The sequence below is a fragment of the Odontomachus brunneus genome, unplaced genomic scaffold (assembly GCF_010583005.1).
Source record: "Odontomachus brunneus isolate Ranch 3 - 2012 unplaced genomic scaffold, Obru_v1 Obru_scaffold_019, whole genome shotgun sequence".
Classification (NCBI taxonomy): Eukaryota; Metazoa; Arthropoda; class Insecta; order Hymenoptera; family Formicidae; genus Odontomachus; species Odontomachus brunneus.
Genome location: NW_022639469.1, coordinates 40,294 through 68,007, shown reverse-complemented (window position 1 = coordinate 68,007; position 27,714 = coordinate 40,294). Strand labels below are relative to the sequence as shown.

General features: G+C 32.5%; 1 protein-coding gene across 1 annotated transcript in view; it reads right to left on the bottom strand.

Moving 5' to 3' along the window:
* The window catches only part of LOC116841854, a 54,155-nt gene that overhangs the window by 10,147 nt on the left and 16,294 nt on the right, over window positions 1-27,714 (bottom strand). The window contains 2 exon segments of the mRNA XM_032810283.1: window positions 465-742; window positions 15,827-16,127. Of these exon segments, the coding sequence (XP_032666174.1) occupies window positions 465-742; window positions 15,827-16,127 (579 nt within the window).

The window sequence follows — 27,714 nt, the reverse complement described above, 5'->3', positions numbered from 1 at the left end:
AAAATTACAGCAAACATTTGAAAATGTATAGATATGTATATACTTGCATATATCTGATTTTCCAATATTTTTTTATGAATATTCTGATTCTCCAAATAAAACGTTTTTATAAATAATTTTACGAATAAGACTTTCCCCAGATTTCATCGCGGATTATAAATTGTTAAAAGTTTGTTCTACACTGAGAAAAAATACTTGAAAACTTATTTGTGGAATATAAATATCATTTCCGGAAATTTCACTCTTTATATTTCACTGAAATAAACATTATATTCCATAAATAAATTTTCAAGTGTTTTTCCTCAGAGTGTATTGTTTATCTTCGTTAACGAAATTAATAAATTAATATTTAATAAATTTAATAATATTTATTGTCTCATTTTATGTTCAAGGTACTTAAAAGTCATAATCAAGAATCCTTTGCAAAAATAAGCTGAAAAAGTGAGTAAGAGAGAGAGACTAACCCGCAGCTCACGTGCTCTTTCGGCCTGGATGAGGTTCTTAAGCGCTTCGAAACTGCCGGCCTGAGGAGACGAGATGCCACCGACGCGGAAGTTGACGCGTGGCCTGTTTGACGGTATGTAACGATTCACGGTCCCAAAGAGCTTCATGTCCTCCAAAGTCCTAGGGCGTGGTCGCATCCCGTTCCGCAGCCTGCTCCCTGCCGGGGCCTTGTGCACCATTTTTCCGTAAATCGGCGCACCTCCGGCCGCCCGGCTGCGAGCTTGCCCGGGAAATTTCCCTGCGAATAATTAACACGCTGCTCAGCTTTCACCCACTTTTTTTTCCTAGTGATCTCTCAGTTGTGTAAATGAGATTTCGTGTGTGACACCTTATCGTATGATAATAAATATAAAAATATTTTTCTTTCTTCGCGTGAGAGACGTCTGCGCAACGCAGTTTTTGCGCGATACATTGCACAATATTACATATAAAGGGGGTTAGTTTAATATACAATATATAAGACGATATAAATCGTCCGTGAAAGACGCGCGCGGGCGCGTGTACGCCGCAATCATTATTAATCTCTCTCTCAATTACGTTCTATTGTGCGACCTAGTTGGCAAAAGTTTTCGCTGGCAAGAGGTATTTCAGCTTCAATTCAGTATTTTGCAGGCGGAGAAAAGTCCGTTGAGTTCTAAGTAACATTAATAAATGTCCCTGAGTTTCCCACGGAAAAGATAATATCGAAATTTAATTGTGTTCAATTGTGATCATAAAATTTAAGAACACTGAAATTCGAAAAAAAGATATCAAAATTAAAGGCTGACATATTTTCAGCATGCTAATCGACACGTCGTGTGCAGCTTACGACCGGCAAGTAAAATAAAATCGTTTGTAATTTCATGTGCTTTTCGCGTGGGAATATTTCTTTATTGCCAGTAAATTTGTCATATGTCGGGTAAATTGAAAACATTTGGTACAATAAATGATATCGCATACTTGGAAACACATGATGAATCGATGTTCGCATTCTGGCCCCGCATGCCAGCTACTTCGTCGTTCTACTTGGAACAATAGTTGTACACTGAAAAAGTATGTAAGAAATAAACTATAAAAGAAAAAAATAAATCATATTTATTCGGTAGATACTAAGGACATATTTATTTATTTATTTAAAATATTTTTCACGATTAAGAAAATATACATTTTCTTCAAACCTTAGTTTTTCATAAAAGCAACTGTTTATTTTATTTAAATAAAAAATATATGTATTTAAACTAATACATTATTAGTACACACTGAATAAGTATTTTTTGTATTTTAAGTATTTTTTTCTTTTTAATGTAATACACTGACATTCGAGAACACGATGTGTTCAGCGAAAGCATATTAATTAAGGGAGTATTTTAGTTTGAAAAATTGCGAAAGAGATACTTTTGCGGAATTTTTTTAGGGAAACGAAAGAACCATACGAACGTTAAACATATTGTTTCAGCTTTATCTTAAATATAGATTTTTATGATCTGAATGACAAGAATGCTTTTTTTGTATATCCTGATTATTAGGAGCTCGCAGAAAAAACAAGGGTGTGAGTAATTTTGGTTCTCCTAGAATTTGAAATGCAAAAATTTTCTTATTCAGAAAAAGTATGACTGTCATCTGAATTACAATTAAACCAATATTATCATTCTCCTATAAAAAAATTTCGGAAAAATAACTCTTTTTGCGACCTTGAAAAACCAGAACTAACTCCCTTAATGTAATATCTACAAGATACTCAATTAACCCTGCGCATAGAATATTGGCTCTGTGAGACCCAAACGAATATTCAAACTCTCATCAACTTTCGTAAAGTACTTTATAAAGTAAGGAATTTACAGAAGTTCGAAAAAATATCGTGAGTTTCTTTACAGATTTTAATTTTGTCGTTTCATTATTTCATAGCTGTGATTTTTTTATATCTCTGGGAAAAAGTGCGTCTAAAAATATAGATTTTTATGGTAGTTCGAAGTTGCTGGGGTTTGACAGATTTTACTGGACGTAAAAACTATATTATTATCAGTAGATTAAATGTCTCGAGAGTCCACGAATATTTAAATTATTTGACGGGAATTATACGTAAGAGAAAAAGAAACGCGCACGTACACACACACACACACACACACACACATACACACACACACACATCGATACACATACTCCACGGGAATTTGTATCATATACAGATCAATGACGTAATGTCAATATTTATGAAAAAACGCACGACACGTGAGAGTATGATAACAATATTTTTTCAATCAAATAGCCTCTACCCAGTATCGAACGACTGATAGATAAAAACAATCAACATTATCGAAATATTCCAGACCTTCGAGGCGGTTAAACTTACCTTCGTACGTCGCGCACTTGCCCAAGCTTTACAGTACATCGCGAGCCCGTGAGCGACACATATTCGCGACGCGAAGTACGTGTGTATCGGTGTATTAGTCATAATTCGCGTTGAGTGAGTAAAATATTGAATTGTGTAATAAGAAATTTCGGATTATTTAGTACAACGAATTGCATTTATTGTATTATAATATAATATAATTGTATTTAAAAATTATAAATTTTTATTCATTTTAAATATTTATATTTTAAATATTTATAAATTTTAAATATTTTTAAATTTATAAATTTTTAAGTATTTATAAATTATATTATAATATAAATTGCATTTATTATATTATAAACATTTTGTTATGAAATTTTTGCTATAATTTCGGGTTATTCAGTGCAACTAAATAATTAAATAACTAAAAATTCAAATAATATTATTATAACGATTTATTTGTTTTATAACGATATAATCATTTCATTACGTCTGAAAAATTCGAAATTACTCATTAAACCAGTCAATACTTAGTCGGGTTTTTGTCAGCATTGTGTTAAATAATTAACATTTTTTCTCCGATTAAATTGTCGCATTTGTCAGTATTCGCGAGTGTCAGTGCTACAAGTGAATATCTAAAATGCAGCGGGATGTTGGATTGAGAAGTCAGGACGGAGGCAGCAGGACAACGAGGTACGTGATATATTTCTGAGTGTGTAAAATCATTTAGAGGAGGTTTCGAATTGTAACGAATATTTAATAAACTTACTTGTTTCATGAGAACAAAGAGAATCAGAATTTAAACCAACGTTCATAATTTGTCAATTATTTGACAAATTGTAGTAAATTACAGTATATATTATATTATAATCAAATTATACATTTAATAATTATAGTCAGTCTTTATAAATCTCTTATTATTCATCAAATTTTACTTTTATTCATTTTACGTGACAAGAGATATTGATTCAAAGCTGTATAACGTTTGTTCTAGTTTAAACGATAGTCACATTTCTCCTAAATTAGAAATTTTTTTGTTTTTACATCCTGGATACCTAACATAATTATTTGCTTAAAATTGTAATTAGCTGATAATTGTAATTAAATTGTAATCAGCTGATAATTAGAAGCTAATTAGTGACAATATTTTTTAATCATTACGCGTGAATTTATCTTGGCTTTCTTAAAAAATAAGCACTTAAATATAACTGATTGCGCACAATATCCCACTTTAAATTTTCGATTTTCGATTTTACACACTGAGAGAAAACATGTCTAGGAAATAGTGAATATTTATATTATTTATGACGTGGATATTATAACAGAATATTTCTATTTACTTTAATATTTAAAATATTGTTTACATAAGAAAATATACGTTTTTTACAAATCTTAAAAAAATTTTAGTTTTTATAATAGCAATTATTTATTCGATTTAAATGCAGAGTTGTAAAAATATCAATTAAATTCGCCTTATTTTAATAATTGATTTAAGTAAATAATTTCTAATTTAATTAATTGACGATTACTATAAACCTATTCAATTAAAGATATTTTAATTATCCACTGACTTCAAGAAATCTAATTAAGAATCATTCAATTAAATGCGATAATTAACTAAAAAAGTAATTAATTACTCGCAATTCTGCTTAATTAGCAATATCTATTAAATTTCAGTGACTGATTCGAACTTAAACTGAAAGTCTGATTGTTATTCCTCAAAGTTGGCTATCACACAACTGAAACGCATTCGCTAGGAAATGTAAATTTATTGGCTGAAATGAAAAGCGCATATTTATTTAGATGATTACATGAGGTATGATGATTTTTATTTAATATCGCTACATTAACTCATTCGTGAGTTATAGCCGTTTAAAGCCGCGACACTTGACTCAAAATTCGCACTCGTGTGATGCTGGCACTTGCTCTCGCGCAAGCGCATACTATGGTATAAAACGAGGTGAACAACCGCGGCGAGTATATGAGCGAGGAGGGGGGAGTTGGGCCGGGCCGGGCTTCCGTGTGCCGCGTAGTGGGGGGGGGGAAGTAGTAGTGAGTCGGCTGGTCGCGTGTGTGCGCAACGCATTCCATTCATTCCGCGCGTCGCGTGACTCATTCGCCGCTCGCTACAGCGATAACGCCGAATAATCTAGAACGCGGATCGATATAATTGTTAACAATTCGACTCGTAAATGTCGTAACGACTTGAAACAAAGATCATTGAGATGGGGAAATTATCGCGCTTCCGATGGGTGTGAAATAGTTCTACGGATCAAATAGCGTAATCATGTAAGTACAAAAGACATTGATTTTTGTGCTTGCGTAAAAACGCGGGTATTAATCTAGGTTAAAAACCTAGATTAATTTCTAAAAAAACAAAATATATTTATATTTTATAATAATATATCTACTTGTACCAATATATACATTTTTACATTGCAAAAATATTTTTCTCGAATAAGGGAATATACATTTTTTTAGAATTATTGCTTTTTATAAAACCAACTGTTTATTATATTTATTGTAAAAATATCAATTAAATTCGCCTCAATATTTAATAAATAATTTGACTAAATAATTTATAATTTAATTAATTTGATTAATATAATCTATTCAATTAAAAATATTTTAATTAACCACTGACTTCAAGAAATATAATTAAAATTCATTCAATTAAATGACCTTTAATTACATTGACTATGTTCAATTGTTAATTGAATAATCTTTAATTACTTTTGCTCGTTTTAATTGTTAATTTAACAGTTTTTAATTGAATTCCTTCAAATCAATCGTTAATCGAATGATTTTTACTTAGTTTTCTTGAAATTAGTGGTTAATTAAAATATTTTTAATTGAATAGGCTTATATTAATCGTCAAATTAATTCGATAATTAATTGAAAAAGTAATTAATTAATAGCAATTCTGTTTAAATGAAAGAATTTATATTTAACTCTAGAATCCTAAATATTAAAAAAAGTTATATAAACTCGAAGCATGAATAAATTTTGCGCACTTTTATTTGCTCATAACTTCCGGAAAAATAATCAATATTTGCTTTTTTTTTAATCAATGGAAAATATCGAGGAAAATAAACTTATTAATATTTTTGCGATTTAATAAAGTTAAAAAAAGTTATAATAAAAAAACGAAATTCTTGAGAACGGTAATATTTAAAATTTGGATCTGGATAAATTTTACCAGTGTTTAGGCTTCTAAAATTAAATGAATAGGCTCTTGAAAAAGAAATATATCGTTGCATCTCGTATCTTTGATACCTTTTTCGTGATTACATTTTATTTTTATTTTCGATTTATCAGAAATGAGCATTTTCTCTGTTTGACGCTCTATTACTAATTGGGAAAATTACTTTCTGTTTCAGATTTATGGCAGAGCTTATGGCGTCGCAACGTCTAGGCAGCTGGAGTTCCGGTAAATGCGGAAGCCGTACCGGAGGATCCGGTTCGGGCTGAGCAGGATCGGCTCGAAGGTACGTTCACAGATTCATATTTCTTATATTCCTTTGCTTATATTTCCTAGCGATAGAAAATCGAGATATAGTTGCCGGAATAAAAAGACGTTAAATTAAACTCGTTAATTTATTCCATTCGCATACTGTTTTGTCAAGCGAAGACGTAAATCTAATTAGCAAAACTGGTTTTTTTGTTCCAGATTTCGAAGCGGAACGCGGCCGGTCCTGACTGCAAGTCGTTTCGGTGAGTGAGAAAAATGAATTTAATATTTAAAAAATGATGAAGTTAAAATTTGAAGGGATATTTTGGTTTTGAAAGATCGCAAGGAAAGAATTCTTTTATAGGGAAATGAAAAATCGAATAATGTCAAACATTGTTACTTAAAATTGTTGTTATTCTTTTAACTTTATTTTAAGAATATATTTTTAATGTCTGTGACAAAAGCAGACTTCTCTTGTATATTATTTAGTTATTAAGAGTTTGCAAAAAAACATATTTAATAATAGATAGTACCTTTTGGATGCGATTTCCAAATCAGAATGTTCCCTTAAAGTAATGGATGTTTATAAAGCTCGTTCGAATCAATGCGATTTACATTACATAGTAGGTTTTTGCATGCCATTGTATGAAATATACGGAGAAAATATTGCGTATTAAAAATTAAGTTAAAATTATATATTTTATTTTGAATCTTTTTAGAAAAAAGCACCTTACTGTGCTGAATTATAGTATGAATTTAAGTATTTACTATAGAAATAGTAAATAAAAAGCATTTAAGTAATTAAAATAATTTTGTAATTACTTAAATGCAGCAAACGTGCATAACACTTTTCAACAAATATACAATAATTTCGGTCACGATTCCGTATGAAATTACAAAAATTTTGTTTCAATTTTTACTACAATATTATCTCCGTATGCATTGTTCAAAGCAATTAAGGAATTACTATCTCGACTAAATACTTGCGAAGTACTGAATTACTTCGTTCTCTTAAATATATATGTATTTTTAATATTCACAATATTTATCCAAGTGCGAAGTTTCAGATATGTTTTTAGTATAATTTAAGATATACACTTATTCGATGGAATAATACATTCAGTATGATTCCCTAATTGTTTTAAGTACCGCGCATCTCAGAATTACGCCACCGAGTCTGAAACTTGCGATTGCTTCGCCTGCGTTGAGTTAGCTTTCGTCACCGTTGAAATCATTAGTTTCCCCAATTTCTCGTGAGTACGCTTGCATCACCATCGCGTTCTGCAACTCGCTATGAATTCGTGAAATAAAATTCATCAAAATTTCGCGAAGTTTATACAATCAGTCGAAACAATACGACGTAATTGTAGCTGTACGAATTCAGCAATTATTTCGCCCACGTTGTTTTCGTGATCCTCGCAATTTTTCGCTTTCCATTTTGCACATATATACAGTATCCTGTACATACGCGAGATCCGATATCATCCACTACGAGTTATTCGTGAAAAAGTCGGGAATATAAAACCGGGAATTTCTCTGTTTGTTTACGTGTCACGATTACGTGTGACTAAAACGAGAGAAGCTTCAAACAGAAACATCAGCCGCGATTGTATTTTACGCGCGTATGCAGTAACAGATTTTATGCGACTGTCGCGATTTCGTCAGTTCCTGGCTTCACGTATTTACGTACGCGCGGACGATTATGCTTTTCAAAGAGTGCTTGTCGTTGAACTAAACTCGGTAAAGCGTCGTGAAAGTGATCCCCGCAGAAATATTGCGGAGCTGCCTTCGCAAGAGAATTGCGCAGCTGTCTTCGCAAAAGAATTGCGAAGCTGTTTTCGCAAAGAATTGCGAAGCTGCTTTGCAAAAATGTAAAATAGTCATCTTCGCCAAGGAATGGCGAAATTATCAGCAAGTGAAAGAAGAGCTCACGCCACTCTCCATAATTTCTGTATTATAATTGTTAATTCGCGGGGGCTTTTTGCTATTTTTTATTTATTTATTTTACAAGTCCAAATTTTTCAGTGAAAAAGTTAAATTTTACTTCTATTTTGTGAATATAATTTTTTTCGAAAGCCGCATACACAGTCGATTGATTTGGTCTTAGGTTCGCGATTTTTTATATTTACGGCTCTGTGGTAATTTATTTTATGAATGTGTTCCGCGATTGCCGGGAATTTATCGTAACGATGAATATTCGTTAATCGAATGCCGATTTCGTCCGCTGTTAATAAACGCATACACACATTCGTAGATTCCGCTTCGACACGGATTAAATTATATTCGTGAAATATTCGTTAAGCCCCGTTAAAACACGAATATTAATTACACATCGCGAGCGCAGTGAACTGTGCACGCGCACGAAAATGGTGAGACGTCACGGGACGGAGGAATTCCAAATGAGGGGCGATCTGGCTGGACCTGGTTGGACGGCGCTGGATTTCAACGAATAATGGTGAGCGTTGAATTTCAACATTCACTAAATATCATAGAATGTAGTGCATGAATATTTGTAAATCGCATTGACTCGCATGACGCGGAAAGTACGATATTTTAACGATACATATACATTGACATTCTGAAAATCCAAACTTTTCTTATGAAATCCACATGATATCGCCGTGATTACACTCGATTGCTTATAATTCGGATATTGTATGATATTTTCGTATTCCAATTTGACATTTTCGTTTTTTTCTCATTTAAGGAATGTTACTGACAAAAGTAAAAATTATATATATTTTAGGGAGTTGTAAAAAGTTGTAAATTAATGGAAGTATGAACTTTTCGTTATGCATATCTATTAATGATATCTTGGTACATAACAATTAGATTTTACGGTGAACATTAACATTACAGTGAACATTAACATTACTATGTCACTTCAATTCTGTTCTGCAAAAGAAGCATGCTTCAATTATTCTGGCTTCAACAGGAGTGATCTGAAATCAGTATCAATATATTGTTTTTATTCATTAAAGTCGTAGTTGTCGATTTGCGGAGGTTTTCTGCAAGTTTTGAAACCATTATTTATTTATTTATTTTACAAGCTCGAGTTTTTTAATAAAAATATTAAATTTTTTAATAAAAATATTAAATTTGTCACTTTATTTTGCGAAATATTGTTTTTCTCAAAATCTGCACTGTGAACTGATAAATATAATTCTAATAAATAAAAAATATATTGATATCGATTTCAGATCACTCTTGTTGACACCAGGATGGTTACCGTTAAAGCATTATTCTTTTGCAGAATACTATTGAAATAGATTGATGTTAATATAAAATCTAATTTCTTTATTAACAAGATATAGTTATATAACATGTATAACAAAAAATTCATACTCCTATTAATTTAAAACTTTTTACAATTTCCCAAATTCTATCTAATTTTTACTTCTGTTAGTATTATGTAACTTCTTTTAAGCTTTAAAGTGCGCGTATTACAATATTATACTATATCGTACTACTATATTTTCTAGAATATTTTTTACATATATATTTGTCATATTTTATATAATTGCTATTATTTAATGTTGATATAAAATTATCTTGATTATTGACATAAGGTCAATAATCATATATTGTTTCATATTTTGACTTGATTATTGACATAAGGTCAATGGTTTCATATATTGACATATAATTATTAATATAAATTTTTGTAGGTATATGGAAACATAATCGACATAATCTTTTTTTTTCCATGCTATAATTTCTTTATAACAATATTATTTGGCAGAATCGTGTAGAGAATGCTTTATTATGTTACATGCGTTATAAACATATTTTCATTAATAATGTGTTCTTACGCTGTGAGAAAAAAGTACCTAAAAAATAAGAAATATTTTTTTGATATATATTAATAACATATTTACTTGTTCTAATACATATATTTTTTTATATTAAGCAAAAATTTCTTGCAAATGAGAAAATATTAATTTTTCTAAAACCGTTTTTCACGCGAAAGCAATTTATTCTATTTAAACAAAAAGAACTTAGATTAAAGCAAATATGTTATTAATATTCACTGAACTAATATTTTGTATTTTTCAAATATTTTTTTCTCTCAGTGTGTGTAACACACCACATATTAACGAAAAGAAATTAAAATAAAAATATCAATGCCTGGACACGTACAACTCTAGGTATTTTTGTTGTTTTGGTCTTTAAATATAAATACTGAAACTTTTAATATAGAATCTATATATACATATATTGAATATATACATACATACATTCCATATTAAAAATTTAAATATTTGTATTTAAGAACCAAAACAATAAGAACGTCCGCAGTTAGGTATGTGTCCACACATTAGTACTTTTATCTTACACGAAATGTAAGAAAATGCGAATGTCTCTTTAAATATAACGATTTGATCGATGAAGCAAGATAATAAGATAAGATATAAAGACATAACACAGAGGAAGGGTGAAAAGATTTTTCAAATTTTTCTCGTGATAACTCTCGTCTCTCTTACACCGTCTTCAGCAATTCGACGCTGACCTTGTAGATTGACGGATGTGATATTCCGCGTTGACTTCATAATCCACTGCCGTCGACGAAAACGAAAGATACGAAGTATCGATATTTTTTATCGATGAAATATTAGTATGATATTTTCAAATGCATGTGCTGTTATATATCCCATTTAAATTATTCTTTATTTCTATCATCTAAGCTAATTGCCGCGGAAAAATTACTTTAAAGCTTCGACAATATTCACGCTGGCGTGCTATATAGGGTGTTCGGTAACTTACAAAGGAGTATACGGTGTACAGGGAGATTAAGCCAAACTGAACAAAAAAATCCTCCACCATTTTCCAAATGACTAAGTACATGTTTAATTATTAATTAAAGAAGATTGATGTACAATTATGCACAAAAATATATCTTCTTTAATTAATAACTGAGCATCTACATGGTCATTTGAAATGATAGATGATTTATTTGTTCAAATTTCAATTTGACTTAATATATAAGCATACAGTGGTAAACATCCGTCACAATTTATTTACCATATGGCGTGATCATTCACGAATCTTCTTTGACTGATAACTTAAGATTTTACATGGTTGTTCGCAAAATGGTAGAAGAATTTTGGATTGATTTGTTTGATTTAATTTATCTATATTCCTTCGTGAGTTACCGGATATTTTATATACTGTATTCACGCAACCAATAACAACGTAGTCGTGCTGTCAGCTGACAGCATTGGGACGTTACATGTTACGTAACGTGGACTTGTCCCCACTGCCGTGTCAAATCCGCTGGTCACACGACTACGAGTTCATTCAGCTTTTTGCCCGTGTGTGAATTCGTAAATGTCATTGACACTCTATTTCGACAGCGCCAAGCTGATCGAGAGCGTTGTTCAATAATCATCAATACACACAGAGAGTATCTTACTTAACTCTAAATTCTTTTATTATTTTCTTGTTTTTTTATTTATTTTTTATTTTTTTTATTTTTTATTAATTTTTTATTATTTTTTATTATTTTTATTATTTTTTATGTTTTTTTACTATTTTTATAATAAATAAATTGCTTTTTCATGGAAAATCAAGATTTTCTTGAAGTTTTAAGTTTTCTTGTTTGAAACATATTTTATATTAGTACAAGAAAAAATATCTAAAAATTAGTAAATATTTATCTGGTGGCGAAGAATGCTAACAATATATTTATTTAAATCTAAATTATTTTATATATATTTAAATAGAATAAATAATTGTTTTCATGAAAAACTAAAGTTTTCTTGAAGTGTTAAGAATATGTTTGAAATATATTTTATTATTGGTCAATATGCTGTTAGTATTTCTTTTACCAGATAAATATTTAATTTTTAGAGATTCTTTCTCTCAGTGTAGGGGTTGTAATGATATAAAATATAATTCACCGGAAAGATTCCTTAACTTTTGACAGACGTAACAAACATACAATCGTTTTTCTAAATGAGAATTTCGAAAATTATATTTAAATTTTCGAGCATACTGTATAATGCAAATTGCACCATTGATTTCTTAAAAAAATTAAAATTTTTTTTGGAATACAATCAAATATAAATCAATTTTTCACTCTTTTGTTATTTTTTGTCGGTTTTTATATCATCATTGTCAAATTTCTTTCAGTCAATCTTCTCTTTTTATATTAAAAATATAAAAATTAAAATTGATCAATTCGGAGACGAATTATGAGTAGGCAAAAATTGCTGGTGCAAATTTGCATCTCGAAAAGTTAATAAGATTCAATTTATGATGGAAAATATATGGATTGTGTCGTCAGGTGAAACGAAAGTCAGTTTGTGATGGGAATAGGAACTCCTCCAATTTGAATTGCTAATATCGTAAAACAGAAATTACTTTTGCGAATATAAAGTACTAATTATAAAAAAGAAAACAAGAATAAAGATATTTTTCCCTTAACTTTTATATTTTTCTAGAAATTTTGATTGACTCAGTAAATAGTCACGCTAATATTAAATCACCATATAATCAGTAATTCTTACGCGATCGCAAATAAACAAGTGAGTTCTATTCAGCAAGAAATTAAAAGAGTTCAGAAGTATTTGCGAATAAGTTTACGTATTTACGGCACCATGCTGTATGCACATAAAGACGGACGTAAATAACGAACTAATTTCATTTCAGTAACGGCGTTTAACTTTAATCGTAGTTTAATTGAGAGACCCCCGCGTCTCTTTGTAGACTACGCTACAGTCTATTGCATAAGCAAACGCGGAAGATTTAATAAACTGCTACTAGTTATAGTTGGTAAATATTAACGTATTCTTATTAAGTGATAATAGTGTCTTCGTGCCACAGATTACTGAATGAATCAGTCGGGAAGAGGGCCCGCAACACACCACGACCTCGTTCTCTCGTTCGAACGATAAGATCATATCGCACATTTCCGCGGAATTTCCAAGAAGGATTCAATCGATTCTTACGTGAATTAAACCTTCTCATGACACACACGTTATAGCCATTTTACTTTGGCACACTGGAGTCGTATTTGTCCTCGCTTATTTGCATTTTGTAAAAGTACTAATAGAAATCTATAAAAAAATAGAAATCTATAAAAAAATAATAAATATATTTTCAAATCTGTAGAATAAAGTTACAAATAAAATGAAGGTAAATATGCACTTAAATACTTCATTTTATTGCAAATACAAAGAGAAACGCGATGAAAACGTGAGTTTACAGAAAAATATATAACTTTTAGGGGAATAGATTTGAAAAATTAACACTTTAGGATTCCGTTATTAATAGTTGGACTTTTAAGAAAAAGAAATGTTACGCGTATTTCAATTTGTTAAAAAATGATTGTTTGAATACACGAAGATACATCATTTTCTCAGTCGAGACAAATAAAATCAATAATAGTTTCAAGTTTTTGCAATATTAGTTTCTTATATTGCGGATTTTATTAAAGTTTATTGCGTTGCAGATTTTATTAAAGTTACAATACAACCTAATACAAAGATTACCTATATCTAAATCTTGTTTTTTATTCGTGATTAGAATTTTACTGCACAGAAATCTTAATTATAAAGAGTGTCTTAGACTCTTCCGCAATTTTTGTGGAAACATAGGACGAATTGAAGTAAACATAAAAATCCTATACGATATTATCGTACGTTATTATGAAAAAAATTGAAAAGTTTACATTTTAAAAAATTTTTTATATTAATATATTCTAATTAATATATATCTAAAAATAATATATATTTTAAAAATACTTAAAATTTTTTTGTGAATATATTTTTTTAAAACTTTGTGTTGTATTCTGATATTTTCCGAATATTTTCATTTTTTTATTGTATCTGAAAAATACTTACAAAATCTGATAAAGTTTTGTACTTTTCCTCAGAATTTTCTGTAAATGTAAAATATGAAGAATTCTGGGAAAATGTAGAAATTATAAGAAGCTTTTCCACTAGGGAGAATTAAAATAGCTCAAGATTTGTCAATCTCATATTGTCACTAAATGTAACTTCTTTTGCGCGTGAACCGAAAGTTCTCATTCCATTGCGAGTAATCCAAAATTAAAGATTGAATAGGGTCAAAAGTCAGATCAGTGTGTTAGAGTAGGGTTAAAAATCGGAGAGGATTGAAGAGGTAGGAAGAGTTAGGCAAATCGTGTGTCGTTCGTTAAATGCGCTCTGGTATCGATTCCATCGAATTTGGACGCAGGCAAACCGGCCGATTTGCTCGCAACGTTACCGCGCTTCAAAGCAATAGGCAGTCCGGTATAGCCTCCGATAATTAGCCCGAATCATGTATACTCGTTAGCGTAAGTGTCGGCGCGTATAGCGGTAAAGTGATGCGCTTGACCCACATATGCGTCGCGTATTTGCGAGATGCTATTGCAGCTTGCATGCATGCAGCTTGCATGCGGCCTGCATGCAGCTTTGCGCCGGCAGCTCGTGGGCTGACGTACTCGCTGACTTGATACGCAAAATCGATAAAACGCACGCGTTTCTTCCGTGATGCGCGCTGCGTCGGCGATGTCGTCTCTTTCATCCTCGGAGAAGAATACATCGAACATGAAAGGACTCATTTTTATTACCGTCGATAACGGCGATGCAATATCATATCGCGAGTCGACTCTGTCGAACATGCATAATCTCCGCGTAAAGGTTTGACGAGAATTTTACATCGAATATTCAAAATATCTTTGATTTCCTATTTATTAGAATAGTTCTTCAAGTCAGAGTTAGGACGATGTCTGCTATTTATAGAGAGGAAGTGAGTGAGTAAGTGTATAGAGGAATTGCAGTGTGCTTTGTCATTTCAGTCCTAAAGCTTCTCTCTCACTTTTACACATCTTTAAAAATAAGATACATCTTTTACAAATAAGATACAAATAAATCAGGAATTATCATACTTTGTTTCAATACTGATTACGGTAACTCTAGGCTAGAATAAAGTTTCTCAAGTTAGAGTTAAGATACCGTCTGCCATTTGTAGGGAGCAAGTGAGTGAGAGAGTTGGACCAAGTATATTCAATTCAGAGGAAATTATGTCGGAAAATAAAAATAAATTGTCATTATAAAAAAATTCTTTCATTTTCATTCGTAAAATTTTACAATCTATTCTCGTTTACTCTACCGAATAATTTTCTTAGCAATAGAATTTCTCTCTCTCTCTCTCTCTCTCTCTCTCTCTCTCTCTATACTAGAGTTTCTCTTTCATTTCCACTTGCATCACCTCTAAAAATGGTATTCAGGATACAGACCAATCAGCAATCATCGTGCTTTGTCTTAACTCTAACTAGAGGAATTTTAGTATTTGTTAACAAATATTATGTATATGTTATGAAAAACAGAATTATGCGAAGTAAAATTTTATATATTATTCGCGAAGTGTAATTCACACATTTCTAGTTTACTCTGTGTTTGCTTTCTCCACTTTTAAGAGATAATCGTGACTTTAAGTTAAAAGAAAATATTGTTTCCTCTTTATGCGCGGCGCGAGACATCGTGTTTTCGGTAGGAATTTTGCGAGGAAATTCGTCGCGTTTCTTCGCGCATCCGCGAGTACGGTGGACTCACCTCGATATATCGTGCCAGCTTTGGTACGATCGGAATATTTCTGCCACATCTTGACTAATCCTGGATCGTGATACATGGGATACCCGCTACCCTTGGCTGCTCTGCTCTGCCTCTTGGTATACCTCCACATGGCGCGCAGCTCGTCGCACGACGGCTCGATCAGATCCATTCGTTTGTCGCCGATGTCGCCGTTACTTCCCGGTTGCGGGGACATCGGATCCATGTACCGTATAGCCGCGACAAACGATTCGCTCGTGCATGTCACGACGAAGGCGATACATACGGCCGCGGTGCGCATTTTCTGAAACCGCAACGACCGAGATTAATCGCGCGTTGACACGCGGCAGACGGAAACGCGGGGAATGGTCAGGCCGGAGATAGGAAACCATCTCGCATTTTCGAAGGGATTGCTTTTAAACTCTAGATTAGTGTTAAGCATTAAGAAGATGCAAGGCTCAGTGTCGTTTTTGCAGTAACGTATCAAGGGTATCAAGTAACCACTCATAAACTCACTATATTGCATAAACATAAAAATATAAAATAATAACATAAAAATATAAAATTACGTTTCTATATTCATTTCATTCTTTATTTTATTATCTAAGTGATAAATGTTAATTTGAGATAAAGTTGAGATAAAAAATATTAAAAAATATACAATATTAAATATATATACAATATTAAAGACACGAAAAAATTACTTTTTATTTTTTTATTGCTTTATTTATCTTATTGCTTTATTTATATTACATTTATTATATATTATATATTTATATACATATATTATATATTTTACTTATATTATATTTATTTATTTTATATCACATACGTTTTATTATATTATTAGTAGTGGTACATCAGATCTAAGGAACACGTGTAAAAAGTATCAACTTTATTTCATATATCTTTATTTTATATATCTATTTCTATATATTACTTATAGTAGTATATATATTTTTTTTATTGAGAAAACATTTCAAATGAAAACAAAATATTTTCTTAAAGCACTATTGCTTCTCATGAAAGCAATTGTTTATTTTATTCAAATAAAATAATTTAGATTTAAGTAAATATGTTCTTTATTACTCATAATATTTCTTATTTTTTCATATATTTTTTCTTTCTTGAGTTTCCATACTTGAAAGGATTCAGGTGAAATACTTAGATTTGAGTTAGCTGTGAGTTTCTCAGCTGGATCGCGATTACAAAAATGTAATGTCGTGTATATTATATGATTTAAGTAAATAAAAAAACAACTTAAATTTAACTCAAAACATGGGCATTTCACGTGGAACAAGTTTTAAGTAACGTGATCCTGCGTAAACTCGATAAGACATTTCCCAATTCGCAACGCGTGTACCTTACATTCATAAATAACAATAAAACCGGGTGACGTAAAATCGAGCAGAACGGTATATTGTTAGACTGCGCGGGTTGTCGAAATGCTTTCCGTCGCAAACTTGCCTCGGGCGGCGACGAAATCAGGCAGGCGTACCCAACAAATGGAAAATCTCGGAACTTAGCAATATACCGTGACTGATATATACGCAATCCCTGATAAAATGGAATCCATACGTTTCATAATGTTCACAGCTACTCCGAGATTCCTTTGAAGAAGTTCTCTAAGTTCTGAGAGGCAATCTCGCGGTTGCAGAGTTTAGCGCGGTGATTGAATTAACATTTCAATCAGTTCGAGTTCGTAATCCGAGCGCTGAAATACGAAAGTGCAAAGTACCTGATAAAGTACAGAAATTGATTTAAAAAACAATTCATTTAATATATTATATTATTTCTGCAACGTGTTGAGAGGGAGAAATCTACTTTGGCAAATTTCTCCAAGATACATTTTATATAATTCTGGTTAGAGATATGATATTCGAAACCTCGAAACCTCTCGAAACTTTGAAGGGTTTCAAATTTTGAGGACTCGAAACTTTGCGCTATTTTTTTTAATTCGAATCTATCTATTTTATCTATCTATTCGGATTGAATTTTTTTGTATCTCGAATTTGAGATAAAGATGCCACTTTCGATTTTAGTTTTTTTTCAAATTCAAAAGTAATTGTTTTCACCTAGTTTCCATATAATTACTGTTTCATATTCTATCTAATTATATTTAATAAATATTATATTTAATTACGTCTAATAAATATTTGAAATTTGATTTTTTGAAGAATTTTTTAAAATTTCTAGTATCTAAGGTAAATATCCCAGTGAATATCCCAGATTGAACGTGTACCGATAATTGAATTATTAATAATATACTTGTATTTGTTAAAGTGTTTATCAATAAATAAAACAAAATCACAAAGTAACTAAATATTTCTTTTCATTTATTATATTGTTTTATATATTGAAAAGCATCTTAACAAACAAAATACAAAACTAATATGTCAATTATTGGGACATGTATGTTCGATCACTGGGGCGTTTACCTTATATTAGAAATTTAAAACTTGATTTTTTGAACAAAATTTTTAAGTTTTTAGTTGCTACTAAAAAATATTCCTTTTGATAAATTATATATTAATAAAATTGCTTTCCACACTAATTAGAAGAATCATATTTATCTGTATTAAGTTGAAAGATTGATTTTTTTTAGTAAAAAGTATAATTATATAGATGCCCGTTTTATCATCAATTACCCTCTCTTTTTTTAATTAGCACTTTAAATTTGAGTAGTTTCAAATTTCAAGAGTTTCGAGGTCTCACAAAGTTTCGGAATCGAGTTTCGAGGATTTAAAAATCAAGTTCCGACCCATTTTTAATTTTGACATTACCTTATTTCGCGATTGCATTACGATCTTTTCATAATTTAATATCGCGACGAGGTAGAAAAAGATCTCTCTCTCTCTCTTTTTCTCTCTTTCTCGAGCCCTTTCTCGACTGCTCGATCGCGATTTATTTCCATGCTTTCACGTCGCGTCGGTTCCTTACAATACGCGTCAAGTTCAGCTGCAACATGGAGTGCTTTTATCGGGAACGCGTAGGCTAACTGCGCGGAGCAACAAGCTGTTTGCACCGCATCGTAACCCGCATTAATTAAGCATCGCGCGTGTTGAGTGCAACCGCGCCGGTTCGAGGAGCACTCGCTCGAGCACTTTAATTACGCTTGTCCTCGAAAACGCCGCTCCCCGATCGAATTGCCGGAATGTAAATCGGATCGAGATCGCAGCCCAGCGTCGTTTCCGCTTTCCCAATGACAACGACGAATCGAGTTAGTGATCCGAGCTTGGGGCCTCGGTTGTATCTCGGCTTGGGATTTTCGGAGCTTTTTATCGCGGCGTGTGAGGCACACCATTCGCGAGCGTTCGTTTTCAGTAAAATGCCAGTAATTCCGTGAGTTGTCGTAAACTATTGGTCGCCCTTGGCGTGAAGGAAAAGGAATATAAAATGGACAAATCCTTCGACTAGCAGCGTCGGTCTTTTCTTCCTTGAGCTTTCGTGAAACACGATACATCGCTTAATTCTCGCTCGAATAATTCTAGCGAGAAAGAGCATTATCCGCTCGCAAAACTTCGACATTGAAACGCGCGAAGGTTCACTTTTCTTCCGCTCATTTTTCTCCGGCGCGATATCGTACACGTGCGACTGCTCGACTGTCTGTAATCGTTTAATACCGCTACCATTTCTCTGGTAGTCGAGAGGCATTGCAAATTAAATTGTTATAAGTTCGTATTATACCCGTAATTGTTATATTCGTTCCAGGAATATTGGATTAGAGAATTAAAGTAAACATAAAAAATATTATACAAACACACACAGGAATAAAATTAATGTCACACATACGTACAAAAGCGCGCACGTTTCTAAAAACTCGTTTAATAAAATAGCTTCCTACAGGTTATCGCAACAGATTTGTAAAATACATATTTTGGTAACACATTTGCTAAAAATAACTTAGAGATAACATGTACCCTTTTCAATGTTACGTAATCATTTTTTATATGTCATACATTTATTTGATGATTAAGGATGTATAATTAATCTTCTGCTTAGATTTCTGCTTAGACTTTAATATAATATTCTTCTAAAATACTGCTTTGGGTTATGTATATAAAGCCCAAGCCGGAAATAAGACATGTGTCATTTCTAAACGGTAAGCAGTTATGGCTCGGTGCTTGGCGAGAAAAACTTATATATTTCTACCATAAATTTCCCTACATAACAACCGCAGTGTGTCCGAAACAGCTTTGTATGAGAAGCGCAAAGTTTGTTTATGAATGCCGTACATTTAGAGTAATAAAGTTACTAAATTTAATTAAATTTTTACTTTAAAATTAAAATTCAAGTAAATATTATTTTATCATCGTAAATAAATTATTTGTAAATTATACGATGTTTGTAAAGCTATAAATTATATACAGTGTTATCGCAAACGTATAACAACGATAAAATAACTCGCAAATAAAGCTGTTTGGAGCATCGCTCTTGTATGTAGAATTAATGTATCGTTTTCTTATAGTTTATGGAGATTAATTATATATAATTTTTATCACAATCACATTGCATTATTTTATTATTTTTAAGGTAAAATATGATATTTTAAGTTAGCAATTTATTTAATGAAAATCTGAAATTATTCAACTTTATCTTGTAAAATAATTATTTTTTTTAAAGCTAAACGTAATAATATGTTTTATTTAAAAAAATTCAAGTTAAATTCTTTAGATTTCTATATATTGAAACGCTTATGCGCGCGTACCTATTTTTTAAACAATTTTATAATTTTTTAAGGAAAACACGATTTTTTTGTAACTACTAGAAGTTTTCTTCGTTTTTATCAAAATATATCTAAATATAAGCAAAGATTATAAGATGTATATTTGATAAGAATATAAGAAGGATGTTGTTTTATTTTATGCATTAGTGCGGAAAAAACACGAATATTTGTGCATGAAAAAATAAAAAACGACGAATTTGACCAAAATTTATAAAGTACTATCTTACCGTAATTTTATCGTACGTAATTGTCACTTTGAATTTGATGGCAAATTTTATATCTCTATTCTTAACAATCAATGATAAAATGAAGCTCACGATTCTCTAAATCCTGGTATATAATATATTTTATAATCCCATTAGGGAGATTATAATACATGTATTGCGATTTCCTTAACGTATATATTATCTTATTATAATTGCAATATGGAGGGAATATAACAGAGATATTGTCACTCATTAATCCGCCCGACTGCAACAGTGAGTGCAATCACTTTGGCAAATCGATGGAATAGTTTCGGTACTCGAGAGCGAGCGAGTGCGCCGATATCGTATGATGCACGTTTCAATGTGTGGGAGTAGTACGAAATCCCATTAGAAACAATTAGCTTTGCGATATGCGCTCCGCGGCATTTCAATCGCGCATCAAAACGCGCGGTCCGTTGATTCATTCAATCGAAGGCCGATCGTAGGCTGCATTCGGGAAAGTTTAGAGCGGAATGTGCGCATCGCACCGCGATGAAAAGTGCGGACGGAAGCTTGCGCGCCGCCGCGGAAGCTTGCATTGTTCCGGTAGCGCTCCGAAGCGGAGAGCACACCGGTACGAGGCGTCGTACCATAAAGCTCTCATTATTCGCAGAATAGGGATGATGGTAATCTTCACTCGCTCCCTCCTTCTCTCCTGATTGTTTCAGCGAATAACCTGCGAAACGCCGCTCCCGTTATTTTTTCCGACTCTCTCGCTTGCGCGCACTGAGAAATAATGCGGATTATAAACAATCAAGCTTAACGTGGCCGGTACGTCGTCAGCGGGCTTCTTCTCTCTGTTTAGAACATCTGAACTTTAATTATCGCAAAGTGTCAAGGAGACAGTGGTAGAGTCCAAGTTTCATGTAGCCTCAGGTAGTTTATACTTTCCGCAGGGTCTCAGAGAATAATTATGTAAACTTTGGTTCAGGTCGATTAAAGGATTTAGAAGTTAATAGGGAACATATTCAGACATTCCAGGCATTCTATTTTCTATACAGGATGAGACGAAAGTCATGAACGGGTTGTTTGTTTTTATACGCTTTTCTTTTTTAGAATATCAAACATGGGATTTCTTTTATTAAGAACGAGAAATATTATAAATAACATTTTTTTAATGAAATTTTCAGCCGTTTTTAGCTTCACAAACTTGAGTTATTTTTATAGTATTTTTTTGAATGTGAAAATAAATAGCCTTGATTCGTTCATCTTGAACTGACCGTGATCTACTTCGAGGAGGGTTAACTACCGATCCTTTCTGAAAACGTGCAATCAATCGCCGAATCATTCACTCAGACGACAATATTCTGACATTAAAATAACGATGATAACACAATATGTTAATATGATTGCTGATTTTCAAAGTAAAATTCAATGATTTTTGATGCGTTATTCAACCGTGCAATTCGTTACAATTAAATTTTCTATAAATTCTCTTTAGTCTATAAAAAATAAAATGAAAATATTAATGTCATTTTGTTATTTGTCGTTATTTTTCGTTATTTATTATTTGTCATTTTGTTATTTATTTTTAATAAAAATTGCATGTTTTATATTTTAAAAAAGAAAAATGAATAAAAACAGAAAAAATATAAAAATTCTTCTATGGCTCTCCTTGTATATAGATGATATGGGAAAATCTCATATGTAGCTTCGTGTAATCCATTTTTCCAAAAAGCTGATTGATTTTTCACTTGTGCATATTTCTGTAAATTATTTCTGCTTTTGTCACGCACCTTTCTACCCGGAAATGAAAGCAAAAGAGAGAGACACGTATAAAGCTCTGGAATAAAGGACCATGTGTTAATTTCAGTTTCCATGTGTTTATTCCAGTTTCTAAAAAGAAAAGGAAACGGTTAGGGAATACGCGATCCGTTTCTGCGATCCCCTATCGAGAGAATAATCTTCCGTAATAAATCATTGTTGTACATAACCGTAGGCGTGCGTGGGCCTGCGGATTACTGTGCATTAAAGTATCCGCGCGGATCAGTCGAGGATATGTCGAGTGAAATTTATCGGAGGCTATTTAAATCGTAATTCGAGTCGGGCCGCGCGACAAACTGATTTCGCGTCGCGCTCGGCCTGGAAAATTCAGGCAGGACGATCCGTTATCGCGATAATTCGCGATTTATCTCGCATAAGTAACAATTGTGTCGTAGGAGGCGGATTATAGCGAGATTCCGTTTGTTTTTCCTTTTCCATCTGGTTTTTTCTCCACTATGCATATTCGATGATCCGCGTGTCTCGCGTTCGTGTGCGTGTGCACCGCCATTGAAATGCAATCGAATTATCCGACGGGCCACTGAATGTTATTGTACTTTTGCGGATATTGCGTCTCGCATTGTGTCGCATTTACATGCATAGCGCGCGGATATCACCTCTTCATCATCGATGATTCCCTCGTCGATCGCTCGCCGTGTACGTTCGTCATCGGATTTTATCGGCATTTAATAGATCCTCGTTAGAGCGACGCGTGCTCTTATTGTTAGCGAATGTATTATGCGCGCGCGCTGCTAAATGCTGCACGTGAGTTTTTATTGTGATTGCGTTTAATGATTGAATGATTGATTCCATTATCACGCGATATTCGCGTTACAGGAAAATGTATAGGTATTTAGCGTGTGTGGATCGCAAATCTCGATGGAAACTGTAAATCTATTAATTTATATATATTGTTTGTATGTCGAATTGTGCTTTCATATGAAGGGAATGAAATTCATGAATGAACTATGTGTGTAAAATCCAATTTTGAAGTAGTTCTCTGCGCGAAATTTGCTTTGCATTTTTACACCAAAGGTGTCCCAGATTGCCATCCTCAAGCGAGAGTATAGAACGAATGGAGCGGATAAAAGTTTCATACTGTTCTACGATATTCCTAATAAATCTCGAGATATTAATTAAGAAAGATTAGTGAATGATCAGACGCGATATGGTAGATGAGTAGTAGTGGCGATATCTGCTGTTGTGTGTTTGTATATTAGATCAAATTGAACAAAAAAGACGTTTATCATTTTGCAAATAACTACGTAGATTTTTAGTTAGTAATGAAAGAAAATTGTTACATGATTTTGTGCGATAATACGCAAATCTTCTTTAATTAATATCTAAAAATCTAGTCATGTCTAATATCTAAAAATGTAGTCACTTGTAAAATGGTAGAGAAAATTTTTGTTCAGTTTGACCTAATATATAAATATACAATGACACTGCTACAATTCATCTATCATATCGCCCGTGATCATTCACTAATCTTCTTTAATTAATATCTCGAGATTTATTGCGAATATCGTGAAACGGTATGGGATTTTCATGTTTATTTCAATCCGTTCTATATTTCCACAAAAATTGCGGAGGAGTCTGGGATAGCCTGTATATTTAAAAAGAATTAGAGATCGAATACTCGAAACGTAGAAACCCTTCGAAACACGAAAAGTTTCAAACTTCGAGGCGAAACTTCGCGCTATTTTTCTGATTTGAAACTCTCAAAACCTGAGACAGAGATTTTAGTTTCAGGATGCAACGTTAGAATAGCAGACTAGACCCGAAAAGAATTCGGATATTAGTGTTTTTGAACAATAACCTTGATTAAATTTTTTATATACTTCAGTGATGATAATAGATAAAAACTCTAAAGGCAGAATTCAAAATTTTATGTAGTTTTAGTTTTTCTTACATATTCAAAAATAATTATTTTCACCTAGTTTTCATATAATTGTATTTAATATTTTATCTCATTATATTTAATAAATATTCTATCTAAATATGTTTAATTAATATTCTATCTAATTATGTCTAATAAATATTTAAAACTTGATTTTCTGAAGAATTTGATTGAATTTTTAGTTTCTATATTAAAGATTTAAAAAATTTTGATTTTTTTAACAAAATTTTGTTCAGTTTTCCTGAATAAAAATATTTTTTTTGATAATCGTGTATTTATAATAAAATTGTTTTACATCTATAAAAATAATCATATTTATCTGTTAAATGTTGGAATATTGTTTTTCTTAGTAAAAAGATTAATTATACAGAAACCCGTTTTATACACAATTATCCTCTCTTTTTTAATTAGCACTTCAGGTTTGAATAGTTTCAAGTTTCAAAAGTTTCGAGAGTTTCAAAGCCTCACAAAGTTTCGGATTGGAGTTTCGAGGATTTAAATAATCAGGTTTCGACTCACTCTTAATAAAAATATTGAGAAATTTAATAAATTTTGAACGCTGTAAATTCTCATGGAAACGTTTTTATCGACGATGCATTCACAATAATTTCGTGGAAAAAGTTACTTTACCCGGTCCGATCTACGAGGGGATGATCGAGTTTCCGAATGACAGTACGTGGCGGGCGCTCGATATCGTGATTTATTATTAAGGCGCCGTGGCTGGCGCCGAGGCCGAGCAACATGTGCTCTCGCCAGTAAATATGTTCCGAAGGAGCTGCATGTGTCGAGGGGGATGCTCCATGCATATTCAAGCGTTGCATCTGCACCGTTACACATGTCGATCTGCCAGCCTCGGCAATCCCGTTCGGAGCTGAGTCGCGTGCTCGTCATCGCGCCCCTATTGAAGATTCATGGGGAGAAATCGGCCGATCGGAGAGCGATTTCTCGCTCTCTTCCTCTCCGTGCGGCGCGATATAATGTCGCGTGCGGGCGGGCGAAGTGTCGAACTTCGCGGAAAAAGTCGATTATCCGGAGCATCCTCTGGGAGACGGGGAGAGGAGGACGCGCCCCTCGGATAATCGATTCCGCCGGGTAATAGAACGGGCCGCCATCGCCTTCGCACTTTTCACAATCCCGCGATGATTTACGGAAATGGCAGTCACGTGCATAAACAAGTAAATCAAATCTCTGATATGCCGTTCCGCGAAAGTGGGATTGAAAATTCGCGCGATACCTTCTGGGCGCCCTTTGACGTCAGACCGTTTCTTGTTACTTATGTGAAATGTGCGCGCGAGATCAAACTTAGGTATACAGGGTATCCAATAATTCACAGAGGAGCACAAATAGATTAGATCAAATTGAACAAAAGTTCCTCTCGGAATCAAACTTTCCACGAAATTAAACTTACACGGAGAAAAATAATTTGCTGGCCCAGAAAATGTTCTGGTCTAGCAAAATCTTTTCGTTATTATATGGACAGCAAAAAGATTTGCTAAGAGTACTAATCACTATTTGCTGAATATAATTTGCTGAATCTACAAATTATTTTGCTATAAGAACCACGATGGATTTATATAAGCAGTTGCAGTTTTGCTCCAATAGCAAATAAATTTGCTAGGGATACATTATTTTGCATCAATAGCAAATTAACATGATTCTTAGGACAAATACATTCAACAAATTTTTTCTATCCTGGCAACGAAACTACTTTTGCTCTGATAACAAATAATTTAAATATGAATAATTTAATAATTAATATATTAAATAATTTAAAATTAGGTACGTCAACAAAATTTTTTTGATGTCATTACGAATATGCAGTAGCAACGACGATTTTGCTAAAAGAGTAAAATTATTTTTCTCCATGTAAATATACAGACTTTTCCACGTTTCACGTCGACGGCCTTTTCAAAGCTAAACACGTGGCTCTATTGAAATAACGGAACAGCCCAGGCGCTTGAATATCGCGTTACTTTTCCCGAATTGTTACGCAATAATTCGCGAGCATTACACTCGGCAGCTCCGGAGAGGGTAAGGGAGAGATGCACGCGCTCTCGAAAACAATTTAGAACTCGTTTCATGCCGGCTCGCGTGTAAATTACATTTATAAAGCGGAAACGTGCCACTGCTCGTGAAAGGTGACGTTGCCATGAATGCAAAAATGCAACACACCCCGCGGAAGCTCTAGCCTCTCCCGGGGGTAAATGGCGGCGTAAGCCGCTTTGATGCATTTCGTATTCTCGTACGCCCGATGTGGCGTGTACAAATATGCCCCGGGGCCACCGGGGCACGTACATAATTGAAGTATAGCCGCTGTAAATCCGCCTGCGCGATATTCTCAGTCTTATTTGTCGACGACAGCTGGATGCACGTTGTGCCGTACGTTCGCTCAGGAATTAGGTCGCGGGAAGAAACGAGCCGCCGATTACCGTAGATTCGCGCACGTTCGTCGCGAGAACGTTTAGCTCGGCGTGATTCGATTCGAGTTTTTCGCAATGCGTTTGCTCTCCCCATCTGATGAGCAATCATCTCGAATTTAAAATTGGATTTTCCGTTTACAGATGTGTGAAAATTACTAGAATAAATTATTAGAAAAATTATTAGGATAATTTTAATTTTTTATTAATTTTCTCTAATTGTCCTTCCCAATAAATGCCTAATTTCAAGAAATATTATAATTTGTGTGTTACCCCTCTGTTATTTCCTATATAAAAATATTTAATTTTATTTAAAATAATTAGATCATAACAGATTATAATCATAACATAATTTAATATAATATATGATATATCCGTTATTATTTATATAATTTAGTCGCACAATATGTAATATAAATCTGTAATCATTGTAAATTTATGAGGAATACTGATAACAAATTGTAACATTTCCTGAAATGAGGCATTAATCAAAAAGAACAATTAGCGAAAATAAATGAAGATAGTAAAATTATTCTGATAATTTTCACATCTCTGTAATGCTATGTCTACACTGAGAGAAAACAATATTTAGGAAATAAAAAAAATATTTATTCAGCGGGATTACACAAATATGTTTTTACTTATATTAATACAAAATATTTCTCAAAAGAAAATATACATATAATATATTTCTTGATATTTTAGTTTTACGTGAAAACAATTGTTTGTTCTATTTAAATAAAAAATAAAAGATTTTAGATTAGGTGAATATGTCATTATATATATATATATATATATATATATATATATATATATATATATATATATATATATATATATAT